Here is a 15695-nt window from a genome sequence, read left to right on the forward strand (position 1 = left end):
TTACATGCAAAAATGGAGAAATAAATAACCTGTATTCTTAGCACTGCAGGTTAATCAGACATTAATAATAGCATAATAGCATATTGCTTCTTCATATATGGCCAGAACCTTGTGTTAAAAAAAAAGTTTTCTGATGTTGCTTTGGGCATTTTTTAGACTTCCTGAAGGTTTAAAGTGCTCAAAGTTTTAAATCCTGTGGTTTGAGAAGTGCTAAATTGAGCTAAAACTCTTCTGTATTATCACATATTATGTATATATCTCAGAAGAGTTTTTGAGAAACTGAAATTTGCTCAGACCAGACGATGGCAAACTTTTTATAAAGGCCCAGACAGTAAATGTTTGAGGCTTTATGGTCCATACTCTGCTTTCTCCTTACAATTCTTTACAAATGTGAAATTCCAAGGTCTCAGGCCATACAAAAATAGGATACAAGCCGGCTTTGGCCAAGAGCCTATAGTTTATTATTCTCTGGCTTAGAATTTAATAATATAAATATATAATAATAATTTCATCTGTGGAAGATAATACCTAAATACCTACAGCTCTTACTATTATAGTTTTAATCCCCATAACAGAAGAGCTATTACCCACACTGAACACACAAGCTGCAGAACAGAGAGGTTAAGCATCTTGTCTGCACTTAGTCAACTAGCAAACAGCTCAACTGGACAAGTCTGGTTCCAGAATCTGCTTTTTAATTACAATATACTGCTTTGTAACCAACATTCTGGCTTGATCTCTTTAACATTAGTTTCTCCTAAAATACTTTAGTTTTTTTTCAAGAAGCAATGGAGGGGTGTGGTCCTCAATGGCCTGAAAATTGTCAAGCTCCTTTTAAGTATAGGGGGGAATGGGAGGTGAATAGTAGATGACATAATGCAGGGCTGGTCAATGGCCAGAACTGCTCCCCAACTCACCCTTCAAAGGAACTATTCCTTTACATTCGCTGTCCTAGTATCTGCAAGGGATCATTAACCGGTGGGTTCTCATCTGGATATGCCCATCTTTGGATTAATGTTTCTATCAGATACTTTTCTTCATGGTCCAACAAGGATATTTTACTTGGTTTAGAGTTGGTGACCTGAGACTGGGAAAACTTATGGTGGAGACTATGCCATTCAAAAGTCACTTCTAGCTTTAAGTTGTCCAATACTCCATTCTTTTCCCGTGAACAACAGAACCAAGTTGTAGCTGGGAGTGCATGTCCATACTCTTCAGTTAATATGTGGATGATACTGGGAGTAACATTTTTTATGCTTAGAGAATGAAGATGCAATTTGTAATGGGGCAAGGCTAGAAAGAACACTATACTGTTGAATTAAGAATTGGTGGTTGGAACTCATGGTTCATTCTTTCTACCTGTGAACATCCTTATCTACCTACCTATTTATCACTTCCATCCCCTCAGTAGTGAGGGGCATATCTATTTCTCAGGCCTTAATTTCTAAATACCATTCCCCACTGTGAAGAACAAGGTCTCCTAAAGAAATAACAGATTCTCCTAAAGAAATAACACCCATGGCTGGGGTGGGGGACTACAAGGTAAGTATGGGACATTATATTGTGCCAAAGTAAAGATGTGATCAAATTTATGAAGAGTAAATAAGTAGGGGCACTGGCGGTGGGGGGGAGGGGGTGGGTATGTCAGTTAAGTCTCACTCTTGATTTTGGCTCAGATCATGATCTCACAGTTCATGGGATCAAGACCCACATCAGGTTCTAAGTGACAGTGCAAAGCCTGTTTGGGATTCTCTCCCTCTCTCTCTCTGACTCCTATTCACCCGTACACTCTCTCTCAACATAAAAAAAACTTAAAAAAAAAATGAGCAAACAGTACAGATATTGGCTAACACATGTTGAGGGAATGATGATGGTAGAAAACCACTCTTTTGCAACCATCAGTAAGTCGATTTAGGCCACATTTAGCAACAGATGCTAAAACCAGTGGACAAAAATTTGTTGAAAAACAAGCTATTTACAGAACCAGAATATACCTCCCCACAAAGTACTAATTACAAAGGTAAAAACGGTAACCTTGCAGTGGAAAAACCCAGCTTACCTACCTTAATCGAGTTAACCAAGTTAACATCACCTATAATAGGACTAACATACCATGTTTCCTTATGGGATACACCAAGGACACATCACTTATGGAATCCTTATGCCAAAAAATGCATAATTTAAATCCAAGAATGAGAAAACCTCACACTAATCCAAATTGTATAACACTCAAAAATATCAAGGTCATTAAAAATAAACAGTAAGGCAGTGATCCAGATTAAAGGAGTCTAAATGAAATGTATAAACCTTGACTAGATTCTAAACCAGAAAGAATGTGATACATTATCAGGACAACTGATAAAATTTGAATAAGGTTTGTAAGTTAAATAGTGTTATGTATCAGTATTAAATTTTCCTGATCACTATACTTGTAGCTGTGTAAGTAAATTAAACATCCTTGTTCTTAGCACATACACTGATGTATTTAGCTGCAAGGGGCAAGAGGTCTGTAACATACTCATGGTTAAAAATTCTATGTGTGCAGGGACACCTGGGTGGCTCAGTCGGTTAAGCAGTTAAGCATCTGACTTTGACTCAGGTCATGATCTCATGGTTTGTGAATTCGAGACCTGCATCAGACTCTGTGCTGACAGCTTGGAGCCTGGAGCCTGCTTTGAATTCTATGTCTCCCTCTCTCTCTGCCCCTTCCCCACTAGTACTCTGTCTCTCAAAAATAAACATTAAAAAAAAAATTTTAAGTTCTATGTGTACATACAGATATCAATATGTGTGTATATACACACATTCACATACAAGGAGAGAATGATTCAAACATGTTAACTCATCAATCTGAATAAAGGGAATACAAGAGATGTTATATAACTTACATTTTTTGGAAAGTTTGATATTATTTCAAAATAAGAAATTTAAAGAAATGCAAAAATACATATGAAACAAAATATCATCATTTAGCGATAACCAGAAATACCTATTCATCTATACCTTTTCTAATGAGATCACACAAAATCCCATGCCTTGTTTTTTTCAGGTTAATATATTCTGGACATCTTCCAATATCCCGAACTACAAATTTACCTTTTCCCATCTGATGTTTGCATAGTATCCTACTGGATTAATAAATCATAAAATACTCTATCCAACTGATTGTTTCCTATTATAAACAATGATGCAATGACCATTTTTTTTAATACATCTGTAGCAAATACAAATTTACTTCTGAAGATCAAAGCTTCATCCCAGGGGATCTATTCCTTAATTTTAATCCAATATACCATATGAAATAAAGCAATCATAGTATGAATTCTTGGTTATAGGAAATTTAAGTCAGTAATTTTATTCACTTTTCACAGCTTTAGTAAAAATAATGGTCACTGTAAATAAGTATAAAATATAAGTTAAAGTAATCCAGAAACCTCCCTGACCACCCCCCCTGCCCCCGCCAAAAAAACTAGCTAGTATATATATGGCAAATATCCTTTTCACACAGTATCTTTAGGCATGTATTTACTTTTAAAGACTCTAGCAGATGGATCTTGCCAAGAGGGTTACAAGCTATTCCTCCTCAATATTAGTTCCATTCCTGGCATTATGGTTCCACGTCATCATTTTAATGGATGTTAGAAAGATTCCATCTGAAGAAATCCCTTTCCACTCTCAATACTTGATAGGTTTTCACCAGCAACGACCCTCCAAATATGTGACGACGTACATCCTGACAGAAGCCATTAAGACATTCTTCACTTTTAACGATTCTTGCCAGTGTGGACTTTCTGATGGTACGTGAGACGTGAAGGGTGACTGAAGTCCTTACCACATACATCACATTTGTATGGTTTCTCACCAGTGTGTACTCTCTGATGGGCTTGAAGACGTGAACTCTGACTGAAGCTCTTACCACATTCTTCACATTTAAATAGTTTTTCCCTAATGTGAACACTCAGATGGACTCTCAGATTTGAGGGGAGACTGAAGGCCTTACCACACTCTTCACACCTATGGGGTTTCTCTCCTGTATGGACCCTCTGATGATGGCGAAGGTTCAAGCTCCTCCCGAAGCCTTTCCCACACTCCTCACATTTGTAAGGTTTTTCTCCAGTGTGGCCTCTCTGGTGGTATATAAACTGTGAACTATATCTAAAACCCTTTCCACAGACATCGCATTTGTATGGCTTCTCCCCAGTGTGGACTCTCTGATGGGACTGAAGACCAGAGGACTGACTGAAGCCCTTACCACATACACCACATTTGTACGGTTTCTCTCCAGTATGGACTCTCTGATGTACCCGAAAGTCTATGGCCTGACTGAAGCTTTTGTCACACTCCTCGCATTTATAGGGTTTCTCTCCAGAGTGGACTCTCTGATGAGCATGAAGATTTGATCGCCAGCTGAAGCCCTTCCCACACTCCTCACATTTATATGGTTTTTCTCCAGTGTGAATTACCTGGTGCAATTTAAGATTTGAACTGTAACTGAAGTCCTTACCACACACATCACATTTGTATGGTTTCTCTCCGGTGTGGACTCTCTGATGGGTTTGAAGCTTTGATGACTGGCTGAAGCCCTTCCCACACGTTTCACATTTGAATCGTTTCTCCCCAGTGTGGACGTTCTGATGGACTTGAAGATTAGAAGCCTGACTGAAGCCCTTCCCACACTCCTTACACTTGTAGGGTTTCTCTCCTGTGTGAACTCGGAAATGGATATGAAGATCTGTATTACGGGTAAAGCCCTTCCCACACGCCTCGCATTTGTATGGTTTCTCTCCAGTGTGGACTCTCCGATGGCATATTAGCGGTGAATTATGACTGAAGCCCTTACCACAGACGTCACATTTGTAAGGCTTCTCCCCAGTGTGGACCCTCTGATGTATGTGATAGTGTGCAGCCTGAGTGAAGCCCTTACCACACTCCTCACATTTGTAGGGTTTCTCACCCCTGTGGACCCTCTGATGCACACGAAGATTAACACTCCAGCCGAAGCCCTTACCACACTCTTCACATTTGTATGGTTTTTCTTCAGTGTGGACCCTCTGATGGCACTGAAAATTTGAACTCTGGCTAAAGCACTTACCGCACTCTTCACATTTGTAAGGTTTCTCTCCGGTGTGAGTCCTGTAATGAATGATAAGGCCTGTGCTGCTACTGAATCCCTTGCCACAACTGTCACATCTGTAGGACTTTTCCCCTGTGTGGTTAGACTGATGAGGATGAAAAGCGCTCTTACCGAAGCAATCGCCAGGTTCATGACATTTATTGTGTTTCTCTCTTGGGCGAATTCTCTGAAGAGCCTGCAGGTGTGGCCACCGCCTGGAGCATTTCTCTCCTGGGTGAACGTTGTGAAGTGGAAGCACTGAGCTATAACTGAAACCCTTTCCACACTCACGACACGGAAAGAGATCGCCTCCTGGGGGTACGTGTCGACTGAAACCATCGCAAATGCTTTTGCCGCATTCATTGTATTCATAGGGTTTCTGTTCTGTGCCAGTGCTAATACAATCACTAAGTGACTGCTTCATGAAGGCCTCACATACACTCAGGTTATTTTTCACATTTACTTGCTGACCTCTACTCTGCTCCGGTGACTCACGCGGGTAGGTATTCCCACAAGAATCCTGAGTTCTCAAAATAGATACACCTGCAGGGTAACTGGAGCTGCCGGCTTTAGGATTCATTCCATTATTCTCACTTTCAGAAACCTGAACAGAATCACCGTGGAGTAACTGGGAATGCTTCCTCTGAAGACAGCTGGTGAAATCACTTGCCACCTGCTTCCAGATTTGCCAGCAGGATAGTTCTTCGTGTGAAAGGTATTTTAATGCAACTTTTCGAAGAGTCTCCATCTCCTTTTGATTCTTGCTGCCTATAAGAAAAAGCAATATTCAGAGAGAAGGACAAGTGAATGCTTAGGTACAGAAACGTCAGGATTTCACATTTGGCCCTACGATAAGGCCTCCACAAACCATGGGGAGGGTCACGTCTATACAGAATCATGTAACCTTTTATGCGTTTCCATGCAAGTGGAAGCAAAAAATGGGGTCAACAGACTCTTAGCCACTAAGTGTAAATGTAACCCATTTTAGAACCATAAATTTCATAGATTAAAAGGAGAGCTTTAAGTTTGAAATCAAATGACTGCAGGGCAACAAAGACAAGCCACATTCTATCCTCCAATAACATCAATTAAAAGCCTACTCACCTTTGCCCTAGTAGGCTTATGGTAAGAGGCATCCTCCCCAGTAAGATTAAAAAAGCTTACAGGCATTAAATAATATTTTAGGTCCTGGCAGAAATCACACATAGTAAGGACACCACTGTATGAAATGCTTGTTTCAAAAAAAAAAAAAAAAAACAAGAAACAGAGAAAGAAATGCTTGTTTTAGTTCTAAACACACACCTAAATATATTTATGCTGGATAAAGATGTAAAATATCTGATCGAAGGTCATGGCTAAAAATGTATGGAAGCCACTGGCTTAAAATGTTTGAGTGGGGCTGGGTACCAAAAGTCCTTCATTAATTTGCCTAAGCAGAAAGTTACATTCTAATAACATAAGCTGAAACATCTCAATAGGTATATACACACTTCTAGGTATGTTAGGTGAAGATGTCCATGCCCTAATCCCTGGAACCTGTATGTTCATGTATGTAGCAAAAGGGCTTTAGATCTGATTAAATTAAGGATCCTGAGATGGGGAAGTTATCCTGGATTATGTGGATGTGTCCAAAGTCATCACAAGGGTCATTATCAGAGGGAGGTGGGAGGGAACTGTCCCGGGCCTCACCCTATGCATCTCTGCCTTTTGCTGGTTCGGATTTGTATTCTTTTCGGGGCACCTGGCTGGCTCAGTCGGTTGAGCACGTGACTCAATCTCGGGGTGTGAATTCAAGCTCCACATTGGGTGTAGAGATTACCAAATAAAGAAAATCTTTTAAAAAATAAATAAATAAATAAAAAGGCTGAACCTCACTCCTGAGGCTAAGTCTGCAGGTGAAAACGAGACCCAGTGAAGGGAAGCAAGTATCCAACATCCTGAGCGCATCAACCATGAAGCGACATAGGAAGGGGAAAGGACAAAAGAAGGGGTACATCCATCACTCGCTCACAGAATTCATTGCGTTTGTATTCCTTTGGCTATAATGCAGTTATAATTGTAAGTATAGAGCTTTCCTGTGTTCTGTCATTTTAGTGAATGCCAGCTGGGTCCTAAGAGGGTGGCCCTGGAGAGCCCAGCTGGTGTCTGACGTCTTGGTGGGTGGTCTCATAGAGGTCTGTGCCCTTAACCTGTGACGCTGGAGCTAACTTCGGGTGTTTCATATCAGGACTCACTACAGCATGTCAAAAGGCTTCTCACGTTGCTCTATCAGCTAGTTAATATCACTAGGATGCAAATTACACTGGAAAATTTAGAAAGTCTGTAATTTTCTTTCCTGTCAGGACCCTTCTCATGTCCACAGGTACGTATACCAGTCTTCTGATGCCTGGAAATGTCCAATTTGAAACTACTGAACATCTACCATATATGCGTTCTGTGATCGTTTAGGTGTTAGCGAGAGGGGCAGGCGTTCAGCTGGGAAGCTGGTGGCTTCCATTCATATGTAGACAACCTGAGCCTCTTCCCTGAGAACTGATGAACTGAAATGCCTTGCGTCCTTGGCACTGATAATTTCTGATAGTTTAGTTATCCATTCTGATAACTGGGAATAGCTTTTATCTTCTAAGTTTACTCAGTATAAATCTTTACATATTCCAAGACATCTTAGAAATGAGAACTATGTTAGACATTCACTGGGAGATGATGTTCCAGAACAATCCATTAGTCACATAAGTGTGCTCTAAACCTATGAGCCACCTCTAGGAGTGACAGAGATGGGATGCCCACTTGTCTCCAGTATCTGTAAGCTTTTTGTTTTTAAGAATCTACAAAAATAAGCCCTTTAATTTGTCCTCTTGTGACCTGCAAAGAACACTTTAGCACTTTAGTTTTTGTATGTGGGGCATGGCTGCAAAATCCTGAAACATGCTGATGGTGAAGAGGTCAAAAAACCTTTGAGACAAGGTGACAGCAAATGCTACAAGATTTGTTAAAAGACAGACTTGGTCTATTATGCAAAATTGAGAAGTGACAATACTTAGGGTCGGCATTCCTGAGGTTGAGTCTGCATGTGAAAACGAGACCCAGTGAAGGGAAGCAAGTATCCAACACCCTGAGCGCATCAACCATGAAACGACATAGGAAGGGAAAAGGACAAAAGAAGGGGTACATCCATCAACCACTTGCAGAATTCATCGCCTAACTTATCACGTTTGCAGACAAGCTACTGTTTCATTTTCAGGCAGAGGGAGAGCCTATTAATTTACTTGATCTAGGAATATCTAATTTTTAACTTCTAAATGGGTAGAACTGAGAAATATGCCAATTAAAGAGAAAGGACACTAGGGGAGAGAAAGGAAAGGAGATCGAAGAGTGAAGTGAAAGGTGAAGGAGAGAGAGAAGGCAGGAGAAAGGAGGGCGGTAAAAGGCTGGGCGGGAAAGTAACCAGCCTGTCTGGGGACATGGACAAGGCATTCTTCCCATCCGGGAAAGGCTGCTATTGAAAGGCTGGTATTGTAGCTCACTTCTACAAGAACAGTAACTAGGTAACTGACTTACTCACTTAACAAGCACGTATGGGATCACCTTCTGTGCAGAAGGCCCACCCGAGGCTTTGAGTAGACACAGCAGATAAAATTGCCCAAATTCCTACTTCCTGGAGAGATAGAGGACGCACAAGGAAATAAAACTGTTACCAGGTCAGGAGGTGATCGGTGCTTAGACACAAAATAAGGCAGGGTGAAGGGATGGAGAAGGGAGAGGATGACACATTAAACAGCAGACACAGAAGGCCTAGCTGATGTAGGTGAAACCCGAGCAAAGACCTGAGTAAGGGAGTGGCTGCGGACTCTATGCTCAGGCAGAGGGGGAGCCAGTCAAAGGCCCTGAAACAGCAGACGACACTCCAAGGGGGCCAGGACACCAGGGATGATGGAATCCAGGGTAAAAGCAAGGCTGATCATAGAGGAACCTGGTGAGGCATCCAGATGAGGTAGGGCCGTGCAGGCCACTGTGAGGACACGGAGAGAAATGGGAAGTCTCTGGAGGGTTTTCAGCAGGGGAACGGCGTGATCCCACCTGCTCCCTAAAGAATCACTCAGGTCCCATGTTGAGAACAGATGACAGGAGTGCAAGGGAGGAGGCAGGGAGACCAATGTGGAGGCTGCTTTCCCAGTCCAGGCAAGGGATGACAGTACTGGGACAAGAGTGGTAATCACGGGCGTGGTGAGAAGCAGATTAGCTGGTACCTGAAGGAACAGCCACATGGTTCTCACTGGAATATCCATTTCTTTGGGTTTCTCTTTCCATCATCCAAAGCTTTTCTTCTGCCTCCAACTGGGACATCATATCTGGCTTGAAGGGAAGATGTCCTATGAAAAGGCAGATACGTATTTTTAAGATGAACACAAAGCTGTATTTTTGTCCAAATTCTACAATCCTTAGAACCTCTAAAGTGACAATTTAAGAACTTTTTTGATCACAAACCATAAGAAATGGATTGAGGTCATGACCTAGTCCGTGTCTAGACAGAGATAAAATTAGATCTAGCCAATGGCTGTTCTCATCCTATTTCCCATTCTCACACCACTCACTGCAAATGGTCAGTTTGTGCCTCAACGTGAGCAGGTCTTGATAAGGAACTTTGATGGTTTCTGCCCTTATTCTTGCTTATTCTATTTCACTGAAAAATAAAATTCCAGTACAATGTATTAATTCCATGACCCACCAGTGGGTCACAGCCATAATCTGAAAGATAAAGTATTTGAAAAACATAGAAGCCAATTTATAATTTATAATTCCCATTTATAGTTAATTTTTTTTAATTTTGTTTTTAATGTTTATTTATTTTTGAGACAGAGGCACAAAGCACGAGCAGGGGAGGGACAGAGAGAGAGGTAATACAGAATCTGAGGCAGGCTCCAGGCTCCAAGCCGTCAGCACAGAGCCCAATGCAGGGCTCAAACTCACGGACCGTGAGATCATGACCTGAGCCGAAGTCGGACGCTCAACTGACTGCGCCACCCAGGTGCCCCTCATTTATAGTTAACTTAAAGAGGATTTCTCAACTGCGGCACTATGAATATTGTGGACCAGCTACTTCTTTGTGGTGGGGGTTGTCCTACACGCTGTAGGTATAGAAGCATTGGCAGCCACTAGGTGGCAGTAGCACCCCTCCCCTCTAGTTGTGATGATCAAAATAGTCTCCAGACATTGCCTAATGGGGGGGGGGGGGGGGGGGAGGGTGGAATCATCCCTGGACAGAACTTTGCCTGAGCAGAAAGACCAGGAAAAACTATGCCTGCAGTCCCAGGGATTAGAAAAACTTGTGCTTTCAAGGTCAGGGAACCCTTTTGAAAGGTCCAAAGCTTTGAAATGAGGACACGGGCTCTCAGTAGGGGTGAGGTTCAGTGTCACTGCGCCTGTTCTCACCCACTGAAAGCAGGTTCTCGAAGTTCTCCACCATCACATCTCGGTACAGCTTCCTCTGGGCAGAGTCCAGCAGTCCCAGCTCCTCTATAGTGAAGACCACGGCCACGTCCTTGAACGTCACTGCCTCCTACGACATCAAACACACACAACCTCGATCCCATGATCTCCACTGGAAAAAAGCCGGGACTGAAAAGGGTAAAGAGGATTACCAAAAATCTTGTTGCTGATTTGAAGGGAACCCAGGCAGATTTCAGTCCCAGAGCTGTCCCCCATTCACCGTCCCCTCCCGATCGCCCCACAAAGCTTGGATTCTGTCCCTGCAATTTTCACAGGCCTTTGGCAGTCCTCCAGGACAGGCACACGGCTTTCTGTGTTCAATGCACATGCCGTATCCACCTGCGGCATTCACAGCTGGTGAAGGCACAGACTGAGTTCAAATTTCAAAGTTTTAATTACAGGACCTTGGGGGAAATTCCATAACTTGCCACTATCTCAATTGCCTCTTTTCTTTAATGGTGTCTAAACCACAAGGTGTTTGAAAACGTTAGATGAGTAAGTGCACGTAAACCACAGAGAGTGGTGCCTGGCACATCTCAAAGTGCTCAATAAATGTGAACAATTACTATTATACGGTCTCATTCCATTTTGCGACCAGAGACTCTAACATTCCTTAGAATTTACGATTTGTCTTTAATCAATACAAATCATGTATAATTAGTTCCAGATTTTTATTTTGTATTTATTTTTTCAGTTTATTTATTTTGAGAGAGGGAGAGCATGCACACCCGAGTTGGCGGAGGGGCAGAGACAGAGGGAAAGAGAATCTTAAGCAGGCGCCACACCCAACACGGAGCCCAACACAGAGCTCGATCTCACGACCATGAAATCATGACCCGAGCCAAAATCAAGAGTCAGCCGCCCAACCGACTGAGCCATCCAGGAGTCTCATAGTGACAGATTTTTAATTTTAATCAACGCTGCAAAGATCCTTTTACAGAGATTTTGGCTAAGAGCAGCAATTGCAAAGTCACAGAATAAACACTTCCAGATTTTTCAAAGAATAGCAGATTTCCCTCTCAAAAGGTTTTCCCAGTTCACCTTTCATGCAAGAGCACAAGTGTTCCTGAATCTCTAGACTCTGGCCAAAGAGGACAGAACTCCTGTTTAAAAAAATCTTCGACAACCTAAGTGATAAATACACAGAAAGACTTTGTTCACATCTGCATACGTTTACTTATGAGTGGCCATTATTTTCTCCATAAATTTGCCTTTTTTAACACTCCATTTCTTTTACTCATATACCAATTAGGTTTTTCTTTATCATACTAGTCTTTCTTTTTTTTAATGTTTATTTATTTTTGAGAGAGAGAGAGAGAAAGACAGAGCATGAGCAGAGGAGGGGCAGAGAGAGACAGAGACACATAATCTGAAGCAGGCTTCAGGCTCTGAGCTGTCAGCACAGACCGGAACCCGACACAGGGCTCAAACTCACGAACTGCAAGATCACGACCTGAGCTGAAGTCAGACGCTTAAACAACTTAGCCACTCAGGCACCCCTCTTACTAATCTTAATAGAGTTATTAAGCCTTTCTTTAATGTATGTAAGTACAGCTGACCCTTCAACAAGGGTTTGAACTGCATGGGTCCACCCTATATACAAATTTTCTACAGTACTGTAAATGTATCCTCTCTTAAAATTTTCTTAATAATGTTTTTCTCTTCTAACTTATTTTATTGTAAGAACATAGTATATAACATATACAAAATATGTACTAATCAACTGTTTATGTTATTGGTAAGGCCTCTGGTCGACAGTACGCTTAAAAGATAAGTTTCTGGAGAGTCAAAAGTTAATATGTGGATTTTCAACTGTGCAGGGGGTTCAGCATAGTTTGAGGGTCAACTGTAGATCCCACCAATGCCAATATTGCAAATACAGAGTTAAGAATGCAAGTGAGAAAGGAATGGGGGAAAGTGCAAAGAGCTGGTTTGTAAGCAAAGCAGGAGTGTACATTACTTTTGTCTATTTCAAATTGCTATTACTTTTTTCAGAGATCATTTTGTGAAATAATAAAGATAAAACAGCACACACACATGCACACAGAGTCTGGCCAGAACATGCACTCAAAATCTGTTGTTCTCCACTAGCCTTTCCAAGGAAGAGAAAAAAGGATGTGCCTAATCTCTGAAAAGTAAAAACACACCTTGGGAGCCACAAAAGAATGCCTTATTTACCTGAAACTTGGTCATTTTCTCCTGCTCCTTCTCGGAAAGGTCAGAGTCCTGAGAAGGCATAACTGGGGAAGGACAAAGAAGCCATGAGATGCAGGCCAGGGCGGCCATGAGCCCATGTGGATCTTTGCAGAAATTATACGAGAGTTCTCCTCCTTCCAGGCAGTTGCAGTCACATACAGCATGGTAAGGAAAGCATGGAATAGATTCCAACTACTAATAAGTTTGTTAGTCAGGGGCCACTGGACAGTCAATAGCCTGCAGAATCAAACGCAGTAACCCTACTATAAGAATTTTCCATCCTGGGGACAGTAGGAAATGAAGGGCATTGTTAACAACATGTATAGGCTTAAAAAAAAAATGTGGTTCTAAGTCAAAGGCCTCAGTTTAAATCCTGGAAATGATACTTGCATCTATGTAATGTCAGGGGTGTTAAAGAAAAAACTCTGTGCCTCACTGTGGTCATCTGCACGTGAGGACAGGATATGAACTGCAAATCATACTCACCTCACGAGGTTTTCCCCGGATTAACAGCAGATGGAAAGTTCAAAGAGCCAGGAATCTTTTTTTCCTGCACCTGCAAAAAAGCAGATGATACTTTGCATTATAAACTGTATTTGCACAGGTCTTTTCTCAAAGCAGCAAAAAAGACCAGAAAAGTACCTGGACTTCATAACACTCTCCTATGAAACTCACCTTTCTTCTCTGAAAATCCTAATTTTGACTTACAATTTTCTCTTACTTAACAGTTCTTTCCCCGGGGGTGCCTGGTGGCTGGGTTGGTTAGACATCTGGCCCTTGGTTTCGGCTCAGGTCATGATCTCCTGGTTAGTGAGTTCTAGCCCTGTATCAGGCTCTGCGCTGACATGGCAGAGCCTACTTGGAATTCTGTGCCTCCCTCTCTCTCTGCCTCTCCCCCACGCATGCTCTCTCTCTCAAAGAAAAAATAAAATAAACATTTAAAAAATAATAATTTGTTGCCCAGCTAGTAACATTTCGACACTGGTATTAGTTTTCTAAAGAGCATCATTTCGAGTCAATTTACTTCATGAAGTCAATAAAAGGCTTATTGGTAAGAGCCTTTTAATCCTATGTGCATAGAGATAAAGAAAGATACAAAATAAAAATCAAGAAACACAGAAGACAGATTGAGAGGCTCCAACATTTGTCCAATAGGAGTATGAGGAAAAGAGAATGAAAGAAATGGCGGAGAGGTCTTACTTCAAAAGATAATTGTGAGTTCATACATAGAAATTCTGAACAGTATAAATAAAAATACTCTCTTAAATCATACTGAAACTCAAGAATGCAAAGAACTAAAAACTGTACATAAATAAGAACTAAAAACAACAACAAAAATCCTTAAAGCTCCCAGAAAGAAAATACAGTTTACCTAATAGAAATGACCATTAGACTGACAGAATCAGGGAAACAGAATGGAGATCTGAAACAACTGAACGAGATCTCCAAAAGGAAGGAAAAAAAATAACGGTCAACCTTGAATTCTATGCTCGACAGAGTGACTACCGACACAAGGGAGGAAAAAAAAAATTTTTTTTCAGCTGAACAAAGACGAAAAACATTTATAACTAAATGAGCCCTGAAGAAGCAATGGTAAAATAACAAAACAACAAAAAAAACCCCAAAACAAACAAAAAGACCCTTGTAAGTATGTTGGTAACGTCTTTGTGATTTAAAACAAACAAAAAGCCCAAGAAAGATCTGACCAATTTGGAGGGTAGTTAGAACAAAAATATAACCTATCCCACAGAACCTACCCTACAGTTTAAAAAAAAAAAGGGGGGGGGGGGCGCCTGGGTGGCTCAGTCCGTTGGGCTTCCGGCTTCGGCTCAGGTCATGATCTCATGGTCCGGGAGTTCGAGCCCCACGTCGGGCTCTGTGCTGACAGCTCAGAGCCTGGAGCCTGTTTCGGATTCTGTGTCTCCCTCTCTCTCTGCCCCTCCCCTACTCATGCTCTGTCTCTGTCTCAAGAATAAATAAACATTAAAAAAAAATTAAAAAAAAAAAAAAAGGTGGTGGCGTTGGGGCGCCTGGGTGGCTCAGTCAGTTGAGCATCAGATTTCGGCTGGGGTCATGATCTCACAGTCTGGGTTCGAGCCCCACATCCGGCTCTGTGCTGACAGTGCAGAGCGTGCCTGGGATTCCCTTTCTCTTCCTCTCTTTCTGCCCCTTCCCTGCTTGCTCTCGCTCTCTCTCAAAAAAAAAGAAAACATTAGTCTCAGAGACAGATAACCGTTTTTTATCCCAAAGCAGTTGCGAGTAAGTAAAAGAGGAATAAGAAGAAAAGAGAGCAAAAGGAAGAAATGTAAAACGTGGTAAACTGAAAAATGAAGACATATTTAAAACATATGCGCGTGTGGTATAAAATCCACACTCACACCTACCAACGGGGAGATTAAACACCGGCAGGCTGATGCGACAAATATTTGCACATTTTCCTACTGCGAAGTTACTGACTGAAAGAAACCTGATGAACTGAAAACAGAGGACAGGACAAGAAAGTACCTTCGCTGGTACGTACCCGGGGCTATGCCGTGGGCAGCCAAGAAGTCCGTCCTTTCTCCCCTTTGCGACCCCAGGGACGCGGAAGAAAAGGACGCGGTGGGACGGCACGGCTGGCTCTGTCTCCGGGATCAAGCGTAGCGGACATCCCCAGGCGCTAGCGCGGGGTGCCTCGGAGCTTCCTAAAAGAGATCGATAGAGCTGGGGAAGACCTCGGTGCCCGGGACGACGACAGCAGGGCCACGCTGTCGATGCCCCTAGAGCCCGGAGCTCCCTGTCTTCACTGGGGCTTCCAGGCGAAGGGGCGCTGGTGACCGAATTACTCTATCACGAGCGAGAGCCAACCCGTCATCCCGTGTCCCGCCGTTCTAAGCTCTGGACACGTACTGTCTCGTTC

At 42.2% G+C, this 15695-nt stretch overlaps 1 protein-coding gene across 5 annotated transcripts; it reads right to left on the reverse strand.

Moving 5' to 3' along the window:
- Positions 1–2811: 2811 nt before the first annotated feature.
- ZNF227 (zinc finger protein 227) lies at positions 2812–15450 on the reverse strand. 5 transcript variants are annotated; one of them, XM_019819436.3, is made up of 7 exons: positions 15318–15450; positions 13283–13352; positions 12779–12840; positions 11642–11727; positions 10544–10670; positions 9361–9483; positions 2812–5881 (listed from the first exon to the last, which is right to left on the reverse strand). In XM_019819436.3, exons 5-7 carry the CDS (start codon positions 10575–10577, stop codon positions 3765–3767), a joined length of 2274 nt encoding a protein of 757 aa, XP_019674995.3. In that variant the 5' UTR covers positions 10578–10670; positions 11642–11727; positions 12779–12840; positions 13283–13352; positions 15318–15450; the 3' UTR covers positions 2812–3764. The 5 variants fall into 5 exon arrangements, with proteins under 5 accessions (XP_019674995.3, XP_044901634.1, XP_006941226.3 ...); XM_045045699.1 differs by lacking the exons at positions 11642–11727; positions 12779–12840 and adding an exon at positions 9706–9794; XM_006941164.5 differs by lacking the exon at positions 11642–11727.
- Positions 15451–15695: the final 245 nt, after the last annotated feature.

The sequence above is a fragment of the Felis catus genome, chromosome E2 (assembly GCF_018350175.1).
Source record: "Felis catus isolate Fca126 chromosome E2, F.catus_Fca126_mat1.0, whole genome shotgun sequence".
Taxonomy (NCBI): Eukaryota; Metazoa; Chordata; class Mammalia; order Carnivora; family Felidae; genus Felis; species Felis catus.